General features: G+C 45.1%; 1 protein-coding gene and 1 non-coding gene across 2 annotated transcripts in view; one reads left to right on the top strand and one right to left on the bottom strand.

Moving 5' to 3' along the window:
- The window catches only part of CATSPERB (cation channel sperm associated auxiliary subunit beta), a 114,820-nt gene that overhangs the window by 74,666 nt on the left and 15,866 nt on the right, over positions 1–24,288 (bottom strand). The window contains exons 5-11 of the mRNA XM_056133317.1: positions 23,023–23,172; positions 13,135–13,224; positions 11,837–11,952; positions 9,172–9,204; positions 5,161–5,227; positions 2,168–2,214; positions 662–814 (exon numbers count right to left, since the gene is read on the bottom strand). Of these exons, the coding sequence (XP_055989292.1) occupies positions 662–814; positions 2,168–2,214; positions 5,161–5,227; positions 9,172–9,204; positions 11,837–11,952; positions 13,135–13,224; positions 23,023–23,172 (656 nt within the window). The remainder of the gene's footprint in view (positions 1–661; positions 815–2,167; positions 2,215–5,160; positions 5,228–9,171; positions 9,205–11,836; positions 11,953–13,134; positions 13,225–23,022; positions 23,173–24,288) is intronic.
- Positions 5,929–6,035, top strand: LOC130042121 (U6 spliceosomal RNA). The gene has a single exon (XR_008795098.1). It is a non-coding gene; the product is annotated as a U6 spliceosomal RNA (small nuclear RNA).

Raw genomic sequence — 24,288 nt, 5'->3', positions numbered from 1 at the left:
TCTGTCCTTTGCCAGCTTAGTTTGTAGGACTCCAGATACTGAATGTAAGAGGGTTTAGGAAAGAATATCCCCCCACCTCCCCTAACGTCATGAGGAGAGGACTGAGGGTTTGCTCCCTTGATCCCCTATGCCTACATGACTCAGAATAATTCTAAGTCACAGTAAGGGTTAAGAAGCGTTGGGACAGGAAATAGAGAACTGTGGAAATTTCATTTCATTTTTAATTATTCCAACTCCCTGTTTCATGGAGCAAAGGTCAGTTTTTACCGAGTGCATCGGACAGTCGATAGAGTTGAACCCAGGGGCTGGGGTGGGGTGGTAAAAGCTTTTCCCTATGTGACTAGAAGTACAAGCTTCTGCAAATATACAGTTGCCATCAGCCACAAATATTTCTTACCTTGATCTAGACCAAACTCAGGTTGCATTCATCCGGTGGGGGCGGGGGGGCGGGAAGCAAGGAAGAATCATGGCTAGGCAAATAACATTGTATTTTTAATAGCCATCAAACTCAATGAGCGGGCAGAGGCAAAACAAATCAGGTCTTCCAGGAAACAGTCCCCTCTAGCCAATGTTATCAACGCTGACTCCCAGAGAAAAGAACTTGAGATTGATATGGTAGCTACTCAGAGTCCAGAACCATCCCCGGGAACTGTGTGCTCACCACTTTATGTAGAAGATAGATCCCACATCTGTTCTCTTCGTCCACAAGAAAGCTTATGACTTTGGGGCTTAAAACTCTCTGCCTCGTTGTCAGTTGATGTAAGCAGGGCAACCATTTGCGAAATGGTGCACTACTATAGAAACAAGAACTTGACTGTGGAAAAGAGAAAGGCAAAATGAATGCTGCTCTCATAATGATGTAGGCCGGCAGATAGGGAAGGCCCCTTCCCAAGGCAATGGCAGTAAATCTCCTGGGAAGCAGTAGCCCTGACCTCATGGAGACATTTACAGGGATGACAGCAGAAGAAATAGAGACCAATTAAGGATCAGAGAGAGGTTAACCAGAAACTCCAAAACTGTTTCTTTGACACCTGACCAACAGAAGCTCCTGCAGAAACAAAAGTCAGGAAAGGAATTTCAAAGAAGACCATCACCACTCCCAACCCCCTTGGTAACCTCCCTAGCAACGGACTTTTACCTAGGTAGAAGCCCCACATGGGGGTAGGTTGGAGAAACCCTATAAAGGCCACCTTGAACAAAGGAAGCATGAGCAAATGCTTCCTGAACACATGTGTCGCCCACATCTCCCCTCTTGAGATGTGGACTTTCCTGTTTTCATGTCTAACGCTGGGATGTGTGTAGGGGCTCTCTCCACCCTTGGAGAAGCCAGGGTTCTCTTTTGAGTAGGTTACTTTCTACTCTGTCTCACTTTCTCTCCCTCCTTCCCTTCAAAACCTTCAAAATAAAAACTGTGTAATTTCACTGCTTGTCTACTCCTGAAATTCCTTTCTGCAAGGCGAGACAAGAACCCAGTAACCCTGGGTCCCGGGTGGCAGAGGCGGGTGGGGAGAAAGTGACTGTCTTTCTCTTCCCTACTTCACATAAGTCACCCGTGGGGTCCACCAACATCAATAAGAGAAGCTCTCATTTGCGTCCTTAGGCAGATAAACTAAAGGTGAGTGTGGGGTGGTCCTGACTGACCATGGAAAAGTTTTCTGTAATTAATATCTGTGCACAGTGGATAGGGTGTTTGACTTGCACATGGCCGACCCAGGTTCGATTCCTCCGTCCCTATGGGAGAGCCCGGCAAGCTACTGAGAGTATCCTGCCTGCTCAGCAGAGCCTGGCAAGCTCCCCGTGGCGTATTTGATATGCCAAAAAAAGTAACAAGTCTCACAATAGAGATGTTGCTGGTGCCTGCTCGAACAAATCGATGAACAAGGGGAGGACAGTGCTACAGTGCTACAATATTTGTGATGCACTCCCAATGCCAGGAATCCAGAAAACACCATAAAGGTTCCCCTTCTGGCCCAGAGTGTGTTCACCAAACCCACACTGTAGATCCAGTTTGAACATCATTGCCAGCTACCCCAAGAAGAAGCACTGGGGGTGGAGGCTGGGGGTTGTGAACAATGATTCGGCCTGTCAGAACATGATCTGCCATTGTCCAGTTTATAGAATCATATCCCATGCAATAGCTCACCTTTCTGCATCATTTATGCCATACCTCACTCAGGGTCTTGTTTCTGTCAAAGGTGATGCTGACATAATCCACTGTAAAAAGTATAAAAATAACAGACTCGCATCAGTTTATAACTGTATTATGACGTCTATTCAAAAGCAACGTTCTTGTACCTATAACAGGCATGCAGAGGGTCTCAAATGTAAATAAAAATTTTTCCTCTTTATTTATAATAAAAAACAAAGAGGAGAGGCTGGAGCGATAGCACAGTGGTAGGGCGTTCGCCTTGCACGCAGCCAACATGGCCGACCCGAGTTCGATTCCTCCGCCCCTCTCGGAGAGCCCGGCAAGCTACCGAGAGTATCTCGCCCGCACAGCAGAGCCTGGCAAGCTCCCCGTGAAGTATTCGATATGCCAAACACAGTAAAAAAATATTAAAAGGGGCTGGAGCGATAGCACAGCGGTAGGGCGTTCACCTTACAAGCGGCCAACATGGCCGACCCGAGTTCGATTCCTCTGCCCCTCTCGGAGAGCCCGGCAAGCTACCGAGAGTATCTCGCCCGCACAGCAGAGCCTGGCAAACTCCCCGTGACGTATTCGATATGCCAAACACAGTAACAACAAAGTCTCCAATGGAGACGTTACTGGGCCCGCTTGAGCAAATCGACGATCAACGGGAGGGCCTTTACCTTTACCTTACCTTTACCTTTATTTATTTATTTATTTATTTATTTATCTATCGGTTTTTGGGTCATACCTGGCATTGCACAGGGGTCACTCCTGGCTCTGCACTCAGGAATTACTCCTGGCGGTGCTCGGGGGACCATATGGGATGCCAGGAATCGAACCCGGGTTGGCCGCGTGCAAGGCAAACGCCCTACCCGCTGTGCTATTGCTCCAGCCTCTCCTCTTTGTTTTTTATTATAGGGGGACCCCATCCACCAAGAGTGCTCATGAGACCCGGGAATTTCTCCCAGTGATGCTTGGCCAAAGAGCTGGTTTGTATAATCTCCAGGGGTGGCCAAGGAGAGGCCCGACGCCTCTGCCCCTCACCGCCTGGGTTTTGGAGGGTCCCCCGGGTCGCTCGCCCAGCTGGGAAGGCCTGAGTCATGGGGCAGATGGTGGACGAAATGAGGGCCAAGTCGGTTGGTTGATCAGATGCCATTTGTTCTATTCTCCCCACGTGCCTGCCCCAGTCTCTCTGAGCCTCCCATTCTAGTCTCACACTGCTCCTTATTCCTGTCTCTTCCTATCTCTTCTGCCCATCTATCCATGCTCCATCTTGCAGAATTGGGCTCTTTCTCTCCACGTTCCTGCTCCTGTTTTCTTCTACATCCTTCTCCCTCTGTCCCCCTTGCTAGTCTCTCTGCAGTCCATCTTGCCATCCTGAACTCTCTCTCCTCTCTCCAACTCTCTTGTCACTCCAAGTCCCCAGCACTCTGGGCCAACACTGCACTCAGTCTGGTAGAAAAATCAATTTATCTGGGGAACATAAAGTAACAAAGTAGGAGACTAACACCCAAGAATGGCCAAGTCTACTTTCAGCATGCATCTCCCATCCTGGGATGATCCTCCCAACACCCTTTATTTGGTGCTCCCTTCTCTATCTGAGCTGCCTTTTCCCTTAGCATGTGTGGCTGGCCTCCAAACCATGGAGCAAAATTCCTAGTACTAATCTCGGCCATTTTTGGGTGTTAGTCTCCTATTTTGTTACTTTATGTTCCCCAGATGAATGCAATCTTTCTATGTCTATCCCTATCTTTCTGATTCATTTCATTTAACGTGATACTTTCCATGTAATACCACTTGTTTGTAAATTTCATGAGTTCATCTTTTCTAACAGCTACATAGTACTCCATTGTGTAAATGTACCAAAGTTTCTTTAACCATCTTTTATTTTTTTTCTTCTTTTTTTACCTTTTGGGTTACACCCTGTGATGCATAGGGGTTGGTTACTCCTGGCTCTGCACTCAGGAATTACTCCTGGTGAAGCTCAGGGGGCCATATGGGATCTTGGGAATTGAACCTGGGTTGGCCGCATGCAAGGGAAATGCTCTACCCATTGTGCTATTGCTCCAGCCTCCTCTTAGTCTCTTTCCTATACAAAATGAATCTATCCTTAAATTTGGTTCCTTTAAGTTCTTTTTTTAAAAAAGCCTGTTAATGTCCATCACTCCAGTCCCAAACCACCTTATTTTGAAAAACCACACCTGGTAGAACTAAGAGGGTTATTCCTGGCAGTTTTTTAAGGGTGATTCCTAATAGTATTCCAAGGACCGTGCCAGGGATCAAATATTGATCTCATGCATGAAAGCATGCACACTAGCTCTCTGGGCTATCTATACCCAACTCCCCCCAAAAAACCACATTTTCATAAGATGCAGTTCTTCATCTGTTCAGTTTTAATCATGAGATTGTGACAATTCAGTTACATCTCCGGCCACTGAAATCTTGAACCCCACAAAGCCATTCATGAGAGCTGATTTAAAATCAACCTCTTCAAAACTCGTCATGGTGACATTTTGATCCTTCATGAATCATGGATGTTCTTAATGGCATTTAGAACCATTGATAAATCCCTTCCAAAAGGTTTCTGATTTACTTTATCCACGTGCATCACAGGAATTACCATCTATGGCAGCGAAAGAAAGTCTTACAAAATATCCCAGACATAAAAGTCAACATTACTCCTTGATTCACAAACTGTACTGCCTTAGACGAGGAAACACATCAAACCTCACTGTATATCCATTAGAGCTCTGACCAGGTACATTTATAAGCCAGGGAGCAATAGCACAGTGGTAGGGAATTCAACTTGCACACGGCTGAACCAGGTTTGATTCCTCCGCCCCTCTCGGAGAGCCCAGCAAGCTACCGAGAGTATCTCACCCGCAGGGCAAAGCCTGGCAAGCTACCCGTGACGTATTTAATATGCCAAATACATAACAAGTCTCACAATGTTACTGGGCCTGCTCGAGCAAATCGATGAACAACGGGAGGACAGTGACAGTGACAGTTAATGTCTTTAAAAAATTTACCTTCAAACTTCTCTCTGTTAGCCAGACATCTTTCAGTATACCACAATTTCCCTTTGATAAAGTCAGCCTGTGTAAATAAATGAAATTATCATTCTGCAATCTAAGGACTTCATGATGCAGAAGAAAAACTATTTTAAAAGTTGTGATTGTTCAAGAATGTGAGAAAAATAGGGAAAATATGAGTGAAAAGAAAAGTGTGTGGAGAAAGAACCAGAATTAGAATATGTTTTTGGAATAACACACAGAAAGGGACTAAAAAGATGATGTTTCGGGGGTCCTGGGGTAGCTGAGAGGTAGAACTCTTTTCTTGCATCTTTCAACTGTGAGGCTGTAAGTTCAGTTTCCAGCATGGCTCTGTGTGCCCAGTGGCTCTGATGTTTGGGATCCTTGGTGCCACAACAAAACAAAGTGTGTGTCCACTGCCTCACTTCCAGCAGGCATATGTGAGTCCCACAACTCAAGTATGTGAGCCTGGTGGGACATATGCAAGCATCAAAACCCAGGATATTCACCCACCACCACCACCAAGGAAAGTGTAAGGACAAACCAGGGACAATTACCACACGCCATGGTCTGGGTTAATAAAAATAGTAGCTCACTCCATGAACAGTGGGTTGGAAGCTACGGGAAGTGGTTAAACCCATGTCCTTAGTGCGGTAGGTCACAAGTCTGCTGTAGGAAAATTCTGAGCTTCAAATTATTGTTGATTGAGACGTCAGGAAAGCCTTCTTACATTGTTTTTAGAGACTAATATTAAAGTAAGTTTGAGTGCTTGCTTCAGCAGCACATATGCTCAAATTGGAACGATACAGAGAAGATTAGCATGGCCCCTGCGCAAGGATGACACGCAAATTCGTGAAGCGTTCCATATTTTTTCGAGTATTTTAAGTCTTCATTTTCTCAAACTAAGTGTTTGCTGTTCTCAAATACGCAAGAATAACTTTTACACTCCCTCCCCCCTCCACTTGATTCCCCCTCCCTTCCCCAGCCCCCCCCCCACTTGTTGATTGGCTTTGCAGAAATAGAGTTTTAAAATATAAAAAAAAAATGTAAGTTTTATCTGTGCTTTAAAAAACACTTATTTACTTATTTGGGTCCTTCCTTCCTTCCTTCCTTCCTTCCTTCCTTCCTTCCTTCCTTCTCTTTTATTGGTCTCACATAGCCTTGTCTCACTCTAGACTATTCCTGGTTCTGTGGCCAGGAGTGACCACTGGTGGTGCTTGGAGGACCACATGTGGTGTTAAGGATCAAACCCAGGGTCAAAGTGGCCACATGCATGGCAAGCGCCTTACCACTTGTGCTTTCTGGACCTAAAAAACATTGAAATGTTCTCAAATCGATTGTGACGGTGGTTGCCTTTATTTCCACTTTTGTGAGGTACCTCCTGAGCAGAAGGACCGGGGGGCCCCACCAGCGATTCTGTCAACCAGGCCAGGGGTCAATGCAAGGGTCCATGGATTGCAGTGCAAGGGGTACAGCTCTGGTCTTGCAATGTCAGGGCTTACCTGGGCCCACCCTAGGCAATGCTGGGGATCTCCTGCACCCTGTAGTACTTGGGGGACCATGTGGTCCTGGGTATTGAACCTGGGCAGGGCACATGCAAAGCAAGTGCCTTAATGTCCCAGCCCCCGTTGTTGTTGGTTTTGTTTTACAAACTTGCTATTATTTCCCATTTTATCTTCAATTTCAGAACCATTAGGATGTGCCAATGTCTATTTTTCAGTCTTCCCCCAAATTGGAGAGGTATCTTGACTTTATCAAAATACAGTCCTTGATCTTCTTACTATCTGCAATTTTCTTCCAGTTTATTGATGCTTCTTCTCTGTCAACCCATCATTTTTTTGGGATGTCACACCCAGTGATGCTCAAAGTTCTGCACTCAGGACTTCTCCTGGCGGTGCTCGGGGGACCATATGGGATGCCTGGGATGGAACCTGGGTTGGCCACGTGTACAGAAAGCGCCCTTCCTGCTGTATTATTGCTCTGGTCTTTCTTCTGTCCTCCCCCCATTTTTTCCATTCCTTTCCAGAGTTCTGTCACTCACCCTCAACCCTCTGACATCTTTGCAAATGCTCATCTTGGCCTTCATGATGTTTTGTTTCCCTAGAAAGCCAAAAAGAACTTTCTTCCTTTGGATCTTTCATGCTGTTCTTCTGCTTCCCTCCAATTTACTTCATTTTAAATTACAATTTGGGATATCAGGGCCTAGAAAGTTTTGTTTTCTAAATAAAGACGCTGCACTTGAAACTCCTTATAAATGCTGATGTCTGTTCCTTCTAAGGTCTCTGCATCAGAAGGGTGGCTGCAGAATAGGAAAATATTGATCCAGCGCTCTAACTCAGGGTCAGAAATCGTGATCTTCTCTATTAGCATCTCTGGCCTATGTTCTGATGTGAACAGATTAAGTGCATTTTGGAGAACTTGGGTCTGGTGGGGAGCACCTCCTAGTGTGGCAATGCTGGAGGGATAGTGGCCCGCTGTTCCTTGGGCACCCAGGGAAATGGCCTTCCACTGGTCACATTTGCAAGACGCAGAGGCCATCACTAGGAGGTCCCTTCAGGGACCCCATGGATCAAGCTCTCTCCGGGACCCTCACCTTCTGCCCTTCGCATTGCCATATACTTCCTTTTCAGATAAACCAGAGGACGCAAGATCTCTTTGTACAGGGGGATTCCTTAAAGCTGGGCTTCTGCTGGTATTCAGCACCTGCAAAGATCAGGGGACAATTCTCATCCCTGTATTTGAGAGTCTGGTGTGTGTAGTTCTTGTGGTTCTCTCTCTCTCTCTCTCTCTCTCTCTAATTTAAACCATTTTTATTTAAACACTGAGGTTTACAATGCTATTAGTCACACTTCTTTGCATCCATTATTCCAAGAACAAACCCATCACCAGAGAGCCACTTCCCTCCACCAGTGTTGTGGCTTTATCTCTTCTAAGTGGCAGATGACTAGTTTCTCTGGAGACGTCCATCATTCTTGACACGAATCACAAATGCCCATCTAGCTAGCCTGGCTTCTACCATACTGTTATTGGTTTCCCAGTTGAAAAAAAATCCTTTCTGTTTTTCTTCTTTCTTTCTAATTCTTTGGGAAAACCGATGACTTATTCTTTGATTCCTATTCTCCTTCTGGTTGTTTAGAACGTTAAAGATGATATATTTCTTTGTTTGAGTAATTACCATTTAACTTGAACATACAAGTTGACTATCCACTTGACAGTTCTCTAAAAAATTCTAAGTTTTAGAATTTCAGTTCTACTGCCAAGCAAGGAACTTAAACTGCTGATTGTCCACAGGAATGCTGATCATTCCTCGTTTTATCGTCTAGACTTTCCATTCCATCCCACATCTATACACAAAATGGGTAACTGTAAATTTTTTGTACACCATTTCCAGGCTTTGAGCAAATATTTACTAAGTGCCTCTCTTGCCTTAGGAGTTCCTGGAGGGAAAAAGACAGAGTGGGGTCTGCCTCTCAAGAGCCTAGAGCACACATTCCAGTTCTAGCCTGGCTCCGCACCCCACTCCTTCATGGAGTCTGGGCTGGCACGCTCCTGCAGTGCCTTATCAGGGTGCATTTCTTTTCTCCACCCTCATTCTTGATAGTCGCAGAGCAAGTGCGTTTGGAATTCTAGGCTGACCGTTCTCTTCCTTGGTTCAAACTGTGTCAAAATATTTTGTCTGTCTTTCTGAGTTAGGAGGATTTTCCTCCAATCAGTCTGGCAAGTGGCCTGAGAGATAGCACAGGGGGTAAGGCCTGGTGTGAGCTGACCTGGGTTCAATCCCCAGCACCACATAAGGTCCCTTAAGTCTAGCCAAGAGTGATCCCTGAGCATAGAGCAAGGAGAAAGACTTAAGCTCTTCTGGGTGTGACCCCAAAACAAGGCAGAGAAAAATAATATAATAATAATAGAAGTAACTAGTTCTGTTAGGTTCTGACTTGTGTTTCATCTCTTAAATCACCTGGGGACCACATTACTTGTAACCAAACCTGGAAATTTAAAGTATCTTACCGATTTAAAACCGCAAAATTCTATCCTTGAAAACTGGAAGGTGAAGAAAAAAAAAAGCAGAGGGCACAATAATGTAAGTCATACTACAGGAAATGATGTATGTCATCTAAAATAACAATCACTACTGCAGAGATGAAAGGGAAGGAAATTTGATTTTCAGAAGTTGAAGCTTGGGGCTGCCTGGAGGAAGAGGCCATCAGAAGGAGCATTTTATGAGCTGCTTCCCCATCTCTGTAATGTTGACCAGACCCTGATTTCTAGAGCACGGTGGCAGGCAGGCCATTATCAGTAGAGGGAACATTGATGTTGACATAACAGTTTGGGGCTGGGCATATGATCACTACTACTAATATACTGATTGGACATAAAAACACACTTGGAACTTGGTGATTAGCTGAGATTGGAAAAGCAACTTTGGAGATAACAATTCATATGATGACATTCTTGTCAACGGACATCTGACCTGTCTGTGCTGGTGGTCTCAGCAAGGGTCTGGAGTCCTGAATTTCTCCCCTCGTTCTGACTGACAAGGGGTCTACCAAGGACTATTACAAATTCTCCTCCTCTATGCTCAACTACATACTGCTTTGAGGATCCAAGGATTAAGGCCCGTGAAACATGAAGGCCACCCCTAGCCATTTCTACCATATCCTGGAGATTGTCCCTTCATTTTCCCCCTTGCTTCCATATTTGATTAATTTGTTTTTGTTTAATACGTTAATTCCAGAGAGGATTTGAAATACACTTGTTATCTTGTAATGGCTAAAGTGGAGGAATTAAGAAATGTGTGAACACACACACACACGCACACACACCACCTGCACACACATACACACAGGAAAAAAAAACTGTGGAGAAGGTAGAAGAGATAGTGAGGGAGTTAAGGCATAAGGCACTTGCCTTGCATGCAGCCAACACAGGCTTTATCCCTGATACCCCATATGGTCCCCTGAGCACAGCTAGGAGCAATCCCTGAGTGCAGAGCCAGGAATAAGTCCTGTGCACCTCCATGTGTTCCCCCCAAACCAAAAATTACATACACCTACAAAAAACAACAGCCAAAGAAAGAAGTGTTCAGAGAGAGAGAGAGAGAGAGAGAGAGAGAGGGAGACATTAAACCTGACATGTGCTGAGTCTAGGAGGACACAACCTTTGCCTGTCACTGTCGCCAGTGTCATCTGTTGCTTCTGTAGGGTCAGTTGTGGCCCCTGGATCAGCTTCTAACTGCATAGTACACCCAGTTCTCTGTACTGTGAACTTAGGTCATTGTCCTGCATTTTGGTGCTTCTGTTTCATGATTGTGTGATAAGCACATCCAAGATCAGATCTACTAGCTGTCTGAGATACAGCTGGTTTTGTGTGTGAGGCTCTTTCTCTGCAGTGATGAAGTAGGGGGAAGGCTATGAATTTTATTTACTGAAATAAAGATTAGTTACTGCATGAGCTTTTGTCCCCTATTATGTATGGGGGAGGTCCACTCTAAGACACCCCCCAGAGGATGCTGGAAACCATGAAAAGTACTCAACTTTAAAAAAAAATACATGCAATTATTGGGGACCTGAACATTTATAGCTTGGATAAAGTTTAATGTGCATATTAGGTGCAGCAGCAGATTAATAATAGTTCACAATAAAAATGTATGAAAATACTGAAATAAGGAGAATAAGTACAATGATAGAACATACTGAAAGTTATGTGAATATGGTCGCTAGCTCAAAAATATCTCCTTGTACTCAGAAAAGCAAACTGCAGATAAAGGAAGGAACATTATAAGAAATAACTGCTCCTCAACAAATAAACCTTTCTTTGAGTGTTTCCCCTGATCTTTTCCTGCATGGTTTCTAAGTATTTGTTTGTACTCTCAATTCTGTTGTGGTGAATCTGGGAGACTTTTGTGAACATACGTACTGTACATCCTCACCAAAACAGAATTCCTTTCTTCTAACCCCAAAACTTACATTTTAACTTTTTTTTTTAAGTAAAAGAAGTTATTTGGGAAACAAAGAGAGGGAAGGGAAGATGTAGCTAGCACTCAAGAGAGAACACAGGTTTCTCCAGAAGGGAAAAAATGAAGCCTCAAAACTTTATTTTAATCTGTATTACATTGTAGTCCTCTATTTAGCTTTATGTAAATTCATGAGTGTTTTTGGAAAGATACAACTATAGATAAATATACATTCATATACACACACAAAGTATTTTTACAGGTATGTATTTAAAACATACTATAAATTTATATGGCAATAAAACTAGCACCGTTTCCAAATAATACATTCCATACTAGAAAGCAAAGGAAAAATGATCAAGCAGTTTTCTTTTCTTTTTTCTTTTAGGTTGAGTTGAAGTCGTGCCTGGCTGAGGGGTTATTCCTGGCTATGTGCTGAGATAGCAATGCTAGTGGGGTTTCTAGTGGTTCTTGGGGGACCTTCTGCAGTGCTGGGGATCAAACCAGGATCAACTGCATACAAAGTAAGAGCTCTACTTGCTGTAATATTTCTCCAGCCCCTGTTTTACTTTCCATACAAGAAAGAAGCATTTGATCTCAAGAGTTTGATGTGATCTATCTTACACCAAACTATATCCAATAGTTTTACACTATATCCAATAGTTTTACTTTATGTCACTAGAACTATTTCAGGCTAACTAGTTAAAGAAAATCACGTACCTTTAACCATGGGTACATTGGTTGATAAAGATTAGTTACAAAAAGACCAGTAGAAGCGAGGAGAATTAAGTGCATATTTGTCAAAACCATGTCGACCAGTGTCAGATGCTCGTGCTCTGCGGAGAGAAATTGCCCCAATGGTGACAGAGAAAGAGAAGAGGATCCAAAGATGAAATCCGAATGGCTAAAAGACACATGAGAAAATGCTCTACATCATTAATTATCAGGGAGATGCAGATCAAAACAACAATGAGATATCATCTCACACCACAGAGACTGGCCCATATTCAAAAGAACAAAAGCAACCAGTGCTGGCACGGATGTGGTGAGAAAGGGACCCTCCTTCACTGCTGGTGGGAATGCCAACTGGTTCAGCCCTTTTGGAAAGCAGTGTGGACAATTCTCCAAAAATTGGAAATTGAGTTCCCATTTGACCCAGCAATTCCACTCCTGGGAAAATACCCCGGAGAGGCAAAAAAGTATAGTCGAAATGACATCTGCAGTTGTCTGTTCATTGCAGCACTGTTTACAATAGCCAGAATCTGGAAAAAGCCTGAATGCCCGAGAACAGACGACTGGTTAAAGAAGCTTTGGTACATCTACACAATGGAATACTATGTAGCTGTCAGAAGGGATGAAGTCATGAAATTTACATACAAGTGGTACTACATGGAAGGTATCAAGCTAAGCGAAATGAGTCAGAAAGAGAGGGATAGACATAGAAAGATTGCATTCATCTGGGGAACATAAAGTAACAAAATAGGAGACTAACATCCAAGAATAGCCGAGATAAGTACCAGGAGGATTACTCCATGGCTTAGAGGCCAGCCGGGCATTCTAGGGGAAAGGGCAGCTCAGATAGAGAAGGGAGCACCAAATAAAGGGTCTTGGGAGGTTCCTCTCAGAATGGAAAATGGGTGGTGAGAGTAGATTATAGACCGAACAAAATTGCCACTCAATGTCTCTTTTGCAAACCACAGCACTCAAAAGGAGAGAGATAACTAAAGGGAATGCCCTGACACAGAGGTAGGGTGGGATGGGGATAAGGGGGGTGGGAGGGACACTGGGACTGGTGGTGGTGGAGAATGGGCACTGGTGGAGGGATGGATATTTGATCATTGTATAACTGAAACTCAAGTACAAAAATTTGTAAGTCTACAACTGTACCTCATGGTGTTTCACTAATAAAAATTTAAGAAAAAAAAAGAAAGAGAAGAGGATCTTGACAGCAAAGCAAAGACATTTAAGCAACATTGCTAAAGTATCGATGAAGAGAAAGGCATGGTCAGAGGATTTACCATATCCAATATAGATGGCATCTGTCAGATTATACCATTTGGTCTCTTGAGAATTCCAAAATCCGGAAGTGGTGAGGCCCACGTAAATGCCTGATGGGATGAAAAAGGAAAAGGAGATTGGATGACTCTGCAGAGAAAGCAGCTCAACTCCACAACACAGGGCCTAAGGGTACAAGACGCTTGCCCCTCCTTCCAGCCCATTTTCTGCCAAGGCTTCTACTTCTCGCCTCTGTGAACTTGTATTTACTGCAGGATATGTGAGAAATATGGGTGACAGCATAAATTTTTAGCCAGCCATCTGATTTAATGATCAAGAAGGTCCTTTTTATGTTGAAAGGGATGAGAAGGTTCCACGCCCAATGATACCAGCTGAGCAGAAAGACGGTTTTGTTCTTGAGGTATGGGTCAATGCAGGAAGACTCCTCTTAGCTGCCCTCCGAGGACTAAGGGTAGGGCATGGATCTCCCCTTCTCCAGAGAGAGCAGGGCACTCATCCTCAGAGTTATCTATTTATTTATAGCAATGTAGCACTGTAGCACTGTGCTCCCATTGTTCATCGATTTGCTCGAGTGGGCACCAGTAACATCTCTACTGTGAGACTTGTTGTTACTGTTTTTGGCATATCAAACTCGCCACGGGTAGCTTGCCAAGCTCTGATGTGCAGGCGGAATGCTCCCGGTAGGTTGCCAGACTCTCCGAGAGGGACGGAGGAATCGAACCCGGACCGGCCGCATTATAATTTTTATTTATTTTTAATTTAATGAATGATCGTGAGATACAGTTACAATCTTACTTTCATGCTTACATGTCAATCAAACAGTGTTCGAGTGCCCATCCCTCCACCAGTGTCCATCCTCCACCACCAATGTTCCCAGTGTCACTTCTGCCACCTCCATCCCTTCCCACCCCCTGCCTCTGTGACAGACACATTCCCTCTTTCTCTCTCTCATCCTCAGAGTTCTTGCATGCATGCGGGGATGTGTTTGCATCAATAGACCACAAACTATTTTATTTTAGTTTTAATTAGTTTATTTTTGGTGCTTGGACCATACCTGGTGGTTCTCAGGGCTTACCCCTGACTCTGCACTCAGGGATCACTTCTGATGATGCATGGGGATTGAACCGGGGTTGATACTGTGCAAGCCTAATCCCCGAGTTACTTCTCTAAACCGATTTCTAACTCCTGGGACCCCTCCTCCCCATGTATTTCCTTGATCAATACCTCACAATTTATTTGCTTCACTTAAAAGCCCAAATTCCTTTCCTTTGTTAAATTGGCAGAGGAAGATCCAAAGTGAATCAATTCTTCGAATTTCATGTCTTTTCTCTTAATTCCCGTGGATATAAATCATGAATCACGAATCATGAGCATCCTGTTATTCGTCGATTGCCTCGAGCAGGCCCCAGTAACGTCTCCTTCATCCTAGCTCTGAGATTTTTAAGAAAGTGCTATATTCAAGGCTCTTTAGGAGAATGAGACCCATCATTGTTACATTGTTATATCCTTTGGATATAAAGAAACATGTAAAATATTTTTAAAATGCTAAAAACGATTTTAAAATAGCAATAAGAATGATGTGCCCTTTCTCCAACTAAACTGTTCCATTCCCAGGCCTCATTCACAGAATCTTAAGAGGGCATAAAACTGACTCAAAGGGAATTCAGAGCTGATTCAGTTAAAACTAAAGATCTCCTCTGGGCTATTGAGAATGGAAAGAATATTATTCTTAGCTTGTCATTTTCCCCAAAAGGCTACACAAGGAAAAGAACATGCAGACTAAACCCTTATTCTGAAGTCTTTCTTCAGATACTCAGACTAGCCCGCCAAGGAACTTACCGGCCACCTTGGAGCTCACTTGCATGTCCTGGAAATCATGGACTTCCTGATTCTTGTCCTCTTTAAACTGTCTCTTGGGAATATGCAGGCAAAAATGTTCTCTAGGACTTGTGGTTGACATTTTCCAAGCTACAGTCATGACTAAGAAAGCCCTATCTGAGCCTGATATCTGGTCCCTCAGATGACCAGCCCTGATGAGAGCCAGTGGGACCAGATCTTTGCTCAGCTAAGCAAAGGAAGAGCTTTCCTCCCAGACAGTATCCAGCAAAACACAAAGATGTTCCTCATTCAGGACTGCAACCTTAGTCAACAGCAACAGGCACAGAAGGAACTGAAAACTGTTAACTTCAAGAGAGAAGAAACTGATGCTTTACTGATGTCGACTATTTGGGCTTTGAAAACTAAGAAAAACAGCTGAGGTGTCTTCAAGAGAACCTGACAAAAGACACTAGCATATGCTGCAAACACGAGAAGCCCTGTGACTGTGTCTCATCACCTGTCCTGGGAACTCTGAGGAACTTGTGTGTTCCATGTGGAACGGTTCTTTTTTTTTTTTTTTTTGCTTTTTGGGTCACATCCAGCGATGCTCAGGGGTTACTCCTGGCTCTGCACTCAGGAATTACTACTGGTGGTGCTTGGGGGACCATATGGGATGCTTGGAATCGAACCCGGGTCTGTCACGTGCAAGGCAAATGCCCTACCTGCTGTTCTATCACTCCAGCCCTTCATGTGGAATGTTAACTTAGCCAACAGGTACGTCGGGGGGCCCTGGGGAGCGTGAAGACAGTGGAGAGTCTAAAGCATGCACTCTGTTTCCAAAAAGTGAATGCCCGGCCCTCCCCACCAGGAAAAGGGGTTTTAACTCCCAGTTATTTTTTTCAGTAGAGAAAGATGTAGAAGAAAGTGGTCTTCTCCTCCACTTTCAGTGGCACGTCTCTAGCACTGCAGGCTCGGTAGATGGTGTTCTAAAGGGGGATGATGAGAAGGGACCCCCACAAGACCGGACTCCCCACAAATGAGGACTATTTAGTGAGACTATTTAATCAGGAGACTTCATTTCTCTTACCCAATGTCCTTAGACTAAAATGAAGTTAAGGTGACTCTTTTTTCCCCCCTTTACAGTTCCAGCTGGGGTTAATTTTTTAAAATTTTATTTTATTTTTTATAAAGTTGTTCACAATAATTTATTACATTTAATATTCAAACACCAACCCCACCATCATTTCACCTACCTACCACCATAAGAAGAAAGTGTTGTAGATGATAGTATTTCATCCTGGAGCCAATTAGCCCTTGTGTAAGAGAAACATGTATGTTATACCCAAACAAATGTGTGCTACTTTTGGTACATCAGTGGGCTAGAATATGAGAGGTCATGTGGTTGCAAAGGTGGCCACAAGCTCTAGCAATTCTGAAATTTAGAATATGACAATAGAGCAGATAATAGAGATATAATACTCATGGGTAAAGCCTATGTTGCTCTCTTCCAAGAGCTTTATTTCTGAGTCTCTGGATCTTGGCCATTGATGAGATTATATGGCACCAGGGGCAGTTTGACTGCCGAGCTACTGAAAAACTGGGGAGCTGGGGGTAGGAGACCCAGTCCTGCTCTGAGCAAGCTTGGAGATTTCAGTCAGGGATCCTGCATATTTGGGTTTTTCTGCAGTTTCCTCATGGGTGAAGCTCGTCTGAGCCTCTGGAAAGTGGTAAGGCCACTCTTGAAGACAAATTGAAAATGGGATTTCAGAAGCTGATAGAGACCCTTGTGAAAAGTTGGCATAATATAGCAGGGAGGACATTTGCTTTGCACATGGCCAACCTGAGTTAAATCCCTGGAATCCCATATGGTTCTCTGATCACCACCAGGAGTGATTCCTGAGTGCAGAGCCAGGAGTAAAACAGCACCACCAGGTGTGGCCCAACTACTATTGAGCCTCAAAGAAAAGGAACTGTATCTTAATGGGCAAAGAGAATCCTCTGAGGAATGTTCGAGACATTTGCTTTACAAATGAGACGATCACAGGTGGCCTGGGAGCCAGAATGGAAACTGGGAGATCACTTCAGAGTCTGTGAGTCAGTTGAAGGGAAAATGACATTGACTGAAGATTTTAGTAGAGGAGAAACAGAGGTCACTGAGAATGGACACTGACAACTGCACAATCCTAGAGCGTCTCGTCAGAGAGTCGGAGTAGGCAAGAATGTGATGGAGACAGATAGGATGGGGTCAAGGCACTTCCTTTGCATTCGGCCATTTTGGTTCAAATCCCAGGCGCCACATATGGTGACCCGCAATACTACTAGGGGTCACTTGACCAGCTCCTGAGTACATATGTTATCCAAATACCACCCATTTCCCCGGGGGGAGATTGTGGCTGGGGAGACAGCCCATGGGGCTGAAGCACACAATGACTGTGTGAGACCCTGTGTTCAGTCTCCAACACCACACAATCCCTTCAGCTCCCCTGGATGATGGTCCTAGGTTAACCTGAGCACCAGCGTCTCAGTGGACCTGAGTTTTGAACAGTCTGCCTGACTTCTGGCCCTCCAAACACTGCTTGGAAGTCCCCTCCCTAGTTCTGATGGCCCAAATGAATGTGTCCTAGAACTTACTTCTGTGATATTAATCTCCTACTGTTGCAGAGGGAATGACGGTAGAACGAGACGAATCAAGAGTTCTGGACTGGACTCGCTATGCTTGAGATGCTCTTGAGACATCAAGGGGAAAGCTAAACTCGCCACCAAACACAGGAGTCTGGGTTCAAAGTAGAGACCTGCACCGGAAATGAAGGTTTCGAAATGGTCAGCCTGAAGATGGCAGCACAGGCAAGAGACTGAATTCGGTGTCAAGAGGAAGGAGCACCACTGTGACTGCCAGGCTGAGCAGAAGGTGTCGGAGAAGATAGAGAAGGAGCCAGTGATGTGAGATGGCAAAGCCAAGGCTGGTGAGAGGATAGTGTTTTGAGGAAAGAGTGGTCGACAGTGTTAAATACTGCTGGGGAGGAAAGTGTCACCGAGGATTAAGAACTGGCAAGATAATGGGCTAGGGAGATAGCTCATAGGCTGGCTACAGGCTTTGTGTGGATTAAATCCTGTGAGGTCTGAGCCCACAGTCTCTCTCTCTCTCTCTCTCTCTCTCTCTCTCTCTCTCTCTCTCTCACACACACACACACACACACACCTCTCTTTCTCTCACACACCTCTCTCTCTTTCTCACACACATACACCTCTCTGTCACACACACACCTTTCTCACACATACATAATCTCTCTTTCTCTTACACACACCTTTCTTTCACACACACCTCTCTCTCACACACATAAACACACACACCTCTCTTTCTCTCACACACCTCTTTCTTTTTCTCTCTCTCTCACACATACACCTCTCTTTTCCTCACCCCCCTCACACACACACACACACACACACACGCATACCACCATCACCACCACCCAGTCACACACGTGAGTACTGACACTGATTATTATGACTGAGCTTGGGAAGAACTGTTTCCACAGCTACAGGGCGCAATGTCTGGTCTGAAGTAAAGATAAAAAAGGTGAGTGGAAAACGTAGCACCACCTGCCGTAAGTTCTTTGCATTCGTTCTGCTGTGTAAAGACACAGAAATGGGGGAGTGAGAGCAGCGGGAGATGGAGACTTTTCTTGACGATGGGGGGCTACGAGGGGCAGGTGGCATGAGTGAGCACAGAGGCCATCCCAAGCTCATCACGAGGAGAGTATGTGACAACAAGGACATGCTGCTGGCCTGGGGCCTGAGGACGTGGGAGAGAAAGCGGGGACTTGCCAGAAAGACCCAGAGAGGGATGTTCAGAGGGCTGCCGGGAAAGAACCCAGGGGTGAAGAACACGGGGGTGACGAGGCATTGGAGAGCTGCAGAGATGCCTCTCTCAGAGGGTAAACAGGGGCAGGGTGCAGACCTGTGGGTGCAGCTGGATGGGTGCCCTGGGGAGCCCCCGGATTTTTCACAGGAGGCATTCGCTAAAGGCACAGCTGTGAGTGACAAGTTAAAACGGGCGATGGAGAGGCGTGGTGTGATGTGAGGAGGTCACTTGGCAGAGTGGGAAAATAAACATTCCAGGGTCGAGAGAGGATTCCGGGCACTGCTGAGTACCCAGAGCACTCGAGATCTGCTATCGTGAATTTACAGTATGGCTCGTCACTGGAATCATTTGAAACTGAGACGAGTGTGCATTTTTTCCTCCCTCTCTTAGCAATAGTTTGCCCTTCTGAGTTAGGAGTTCAAGTGGAATTTTTTTTTTAAATGTTTCTTTGCTTTCGGTCCACACCCAGCTGTGCTCAGGTCTTACTCCTGGCTCTGTACTTAAGGATCACTCCTGGCAGGCTTGGGGACCATCTGGAGTGCCAGGGATAGAACCTGGGTTGGCAGCGTGCAAGGCAATCCCCTAAATTGTGGCACTATCTCTCTAGACCTGGAGTTGAGGTGATTTTTAAAAAAAATTTTATTAGTGAGACACCGTGAGTTACAGTTGTAGATTTATAAATTTTTCTGCTTGGGTTTCAATTATGCAATGATCAAATACCCATCCCTCCACCAGTGCCCATTTCCCACCACCACGGATCCCAGTATCCCTCCCACCATCTATCCCCCCCATCCCACCCTGCCTCTGTGGCAGGGCATTCCCTTTTGTTCTCTCTCTCCTTTTGGGTGTTGAGGTGATTTTTAACTAGCACTGAGGGAGAGACAAAAGAATTATGGGAGAAGTTGTAAATATGGGCTATGCAAATTGTGGGGAGAAATCAAGAAGAGAAGAATGCTGGAGGGGGGAAAAACATGTGAAAGGGACAATTGGTAGGAGTTCCAAAGAAATCAAAGAAATGCCGTGTGCAGGTGAGAGCAGGCTGAAAGGACGGCCGGGTGTGAGCAGAGGGGAAGGCTGGTTGTGAAGATTTTGGTGAACATGGCATGCTGGAGACACAAGGTCAAGAATATAACCATTGGGACTGGAGCGATAGCTCAGTGGGTAGGGCGTTTGCCTTGCCTGAGTTCGATTCCCAGCATCCCATATGGTTCCCCGAGCACCGCCAGGAGTAATTCCTGAGTGCAAAGCCAGGAGTAGCTCCTAGGCATCGCAGGGTGTGACCAAAAAGGAAAAAAAAAAAGAGAAAAAAGAAAAAAATAATATGACTATAATCACTAAGTCAACGATGGTTGGAGGGATCGTTCGGGATGGGAGATGTGTGCTGAAAGTAGGTAAAAGACCAAACATGATAACCTCTCAGTATCTCTATTGTGGCGGGGGTGGGGGGGAGCAGAGAGATGGCTCAAAGGAGCTTTGCATGTGGGAGCCCCAGATACAATCCCTGGCACCATGTGATTCTCTAAATGCTACCTGGGGGCAAAGACGGATTATTCCCCAAGCATTTCTGGGAAACAAATCCCTAAATAATAATAATAATAATAGTAATAATATGATGATGATGTTGATGATAATAATAGTAGTAAGATGGAGAGGAAGATCGGGGACCAGCAGCTAGACTCATGCATGTGTGCTTGGAGGGTCACTTGCGCTGGCAGCCAACATGCGGTTCAGAAAGAGGGAAAGTCTGAAATGGTAGAAACTGGGCATTGTGAGAAAGTAATTCTTTATTTTTAATTTTGCCCCACACCCAGCAGTGCTCAGGGGTCGTTCCTGGCAGAGCTTGGCAGACTTGTGTAGTGCTGGGGATCGAATCTGGGTCAGTGCCATACAAGACAAGTACCCTACCTGCTGGAGTATCTCTTCAGTCCTAAGAAGTCACTGTCACTGTCACTGTCCTCCCATTGTTCATCGATTTGCTTGAGTGGGCCCAGTAACATTGTGAGACTTGTTACTGTGTTTAGCATATCAAATACGCCATGGGTAGCTTGCCAGGCTTTGCTGTGCGGGCGAGATACTCTCAGTAGCTTGCTGGGCTCTCCGAGAGGGGTGGAGGAATTGAACTCAGAGCGGCCGTTGTCAGCCGCTGTGTGCAAGGCAAACGCCCTATCAGCTGTGCTATCGCTCGAGCCCCAGTCCTAGAAGTAATTATTATTATTATTATATTATAATAATTACATATAATTATTATAATTACAATAAGAGACCACACGACCTCTTATTGTCTAGTTCTTGCTCTCAGAGAACCCAGTAGGCTACTGAGTGTATCTTGCCTGCACAGCAGAGCCTGGCAAGCTCCCCGTGGCATATTCGATATGCCAAAACCCAGTAACAATGATGGGTCTCATTCCCCTGACCCTGAAAGAGCCTCCAATGTGGCACTTGCTAAAATCTCAGGGCTAGGACGAATGGAGATGTTACTGGTGCCTGCTCGAGGAAATCGATGAATAATGGGATGACAGTGATACAGTGATGATGATGAGGATGATGATGAGGATGATGATTGTTTTGCACTTGGGTTCATACCGAGCTATGCTCAGGGCTTTCTCCTGGCTCTGTGCTCATGGATTATTCCTGGCAGGGCTCGGGGGACCACATGGGGTGGTGGGGATTGAACTAAAATTGGCTGCATACAAACTAAGTGCCCTATCCTCTGTTTTATTACTCAGGCCCCTCCAGAAGTAATTATTAAAAAGCAATAATTCTTCTTAATAAAGAATTAAGGGGCATTCATGCCCCCAAGGACCCCCAAGACATGTGAGTAGAGGGTTGCAGGGAAAAGAATGTTAGCTGGGGATGGCAGGGGCAAGATAGTTATGGGAAAAGACAAGCATTTTGGAAGAGTTTGCTGATAGACTGAATCACAAAGAAAGGATCTGGGTGGATCTAGAGTTTAGGTTCAGAGAAAGAAAGGTATCAGTGAAGTGTCTGGGGGACGGGAAAACAGAGTGACAGGGGGTGGGGGGAGGAACTTACAGGGTGGGCACTGTAAACCAGGAAGATATTTTAAGAGTGACATCAAAAGGCAAGGGAGATCGGAAGTGTCGACTGGGGTATGTGGGGCAAGTGGATACCTGAACCCTCAGCTCCAGGGGCGAGGGAGTCAGCAGAGGACAGACTCTGCCCATGCTGGGAGCTGCTGGTTTAAGTGCTGGTAGCTCAATGCAATTGGATTTCTTTGTGGCTTTAAGTGCCCGTGGGGTAGCTGGGGAAAGAACAGCTTCCTGCTGCTGGTTCAGCAGTAGAACCTGAGAATTTGCGAATGTTCTTCTCCTCAGGGACTGGTCATGAGGACTAAGATGTCCTCCTTGCTGTACTCCACAGAGCAAAGGCAGGGACTGGTATGTGGAGTTTGCAGAGAGAGGAAGGGCCTGAGCCTGACATCCACAGGACCAATCCGGAAAAGGGGACGGGTTTCCTCTGGTTGACAGAGGAAAGAGATAGGTTTTGGGGATAGAGAGATGCTACAGCAGGGAAGATGCTTGCCTAGCACCTGGCTGTCCAGGGTTCGATCCCTGGCTCTAGGTATGGTCCCCCAAGGCCCTTTATAAGTGATTCCTGGACACAGCTGGGTATGGCACACACACAGAGACACACACACACACATTGGGAGAGGGAGTTCTAACTAAATTTGTTGAACACAGTCAAAGACATAACTGAAACATGGTAACACTGTCCGTTAGGAATTCAAATAAATTTGGGGTCTTTTTGTCCATATATTACCCAATACATGCCAGTTTCATCTATAAATTTATAGTGTCATGGTAGGGCAAACTTTTGCTCTTATTTTGGGATGCTGGGATTGAACCCGGGACCTCACAGAGAAAGCAGTGTACAATGCATACTCACAAGTAGATGATATAATGATAAAAGATGATAAAATGATATAATGAAGAGTCTGTTCTTATGTTTTTGTTGTTTTGTTTTGGAGGACTTGGAGGACTTTATGTGATGCTGGGGACCAAACCTTGATTAGTCACGTGCAAGGCAAGTTGCTCGATCAAGTACTGTCTCTTTTGCCCTAATACTTAGAAATCTGTAGGAAAAACTTTTTACCACTCCGACAACACATTAAACTTCACTGCCAGTTAAATAAACATCTATTAGGCAATTTTAAGACAACCTTCAACATTCAATGATACTCTGAACTTACCACTGTGGTTCAAGTTCAAAATGTAACCAATCAGTGCGACGTCGTTTGCACAAGGGCTCTTTGTCACCTTGAGTGCTTTGACGGAGGAGTAAATTTCGGTGATTTCCTCGAGTGTCATTTCAGCCCCAACATTAGTCTGAAGAATGGGCTCTGTGGAAATCAAAGTTAGGAATTTACAAAGTTAGGTTGTGACGCTCTTGAAAATAGAACATTTCTATTTTTCATCAAAGGTTTTCAAGGAACTCTATCTGGAAACTATTCCACAATTCCCAACACAGGTGCACCACCTCTCCTTCTTGGTTAGTTAAAACTTGTCGACTATGACTTTCCAGAGTCAATGGAATGGGCTTGATTCCATTGACTTCCTCCAAGTTCCTATAATATCGCATTGCAGAGGGCTTGAGGAAAGAATGCAGACCCTGTTTGGGCCATCTTGAGAAAAACATCAAGGACCCAGAAGATCTATCCTGAGAAATGAAACTAGTGGGCCACAGAATTTGCACATCGGTAAGCTAGAGAGGCACCTTTGCTTCTAAGAAAACACAATTATTTTTAAAAAATAATTAATGAATTAATTTAGCTTTTTGGATCACACACAGCGATGCTCAGGAGTTACTTCTGGTTCTACACTCAGGAACTACTCCAGGCAGTGCTTGGGGACCATATGGGATGGTAGGGATCAAACCCAGGTCGGCTGGATGTAAGGCAAACGTCCTTCCTGCTGTACTATCACTCCGGCCCCAAGAGAACACAAATACTTTCTTTTTTTTTTTTCTTGCTTTTTGGGTCACACTCCAAGTACTAACCAGGTCCCGGGCTGGAGCAATAGCACAGCCGTAGGGTGTTTGCCTTGCATGCAGCCAGCCTGGCTGAGCCGGGTTTGATTCCTCCGCTCCTCTCAGAGAGCCCAGCAAGCCACCAAGAGTATCTTGCCCGCACGGCAGAGCCTGGCAAGCTCCCCGTGACGTATTCAATATGCCAAACACAGTAACAACAAGTCTCAAAATGGAGACAATATTGGACCCGCTCAAGCAAATCGATGAACAACGGGAGGACAGTGGGTCACACTCACCAATGTTCAGGGGTTACTCTTGGCTCTGCATTCAGGAATTACTCCTGGCAGTGCTTGGGGGACCATACAGGATGCCAGGAATTGAACCCAGGATGGCCGCGTGCAAGGCAAATGCCCTACCTGCTGTATTATTACTCCAGCACCCTGAACACAATTACTTTGGGCCCTCTTTTCTAATCCCATAGAAACTATAG

The sequence above is a fragment of the Sorex fumeus genome, unplaced genomic scaffold, assembly GCF_029834395.1.
Source record: "Sorex fumeus unplaced genomic scaffold, SorFum_2.1 ptg000098l, whole genome shotgun sequence".
NCBI lineage: Eukaryota > Metazoa > Chordata > Mammalia > Eulipotyphla > Soricidae > Sorex > Sorex fumeus.
The sequence above is the reverse complement of the archived record's forward strand: the minus strand, read 5'-3'. Positions and strand labels throughout refer to the sequence as shown.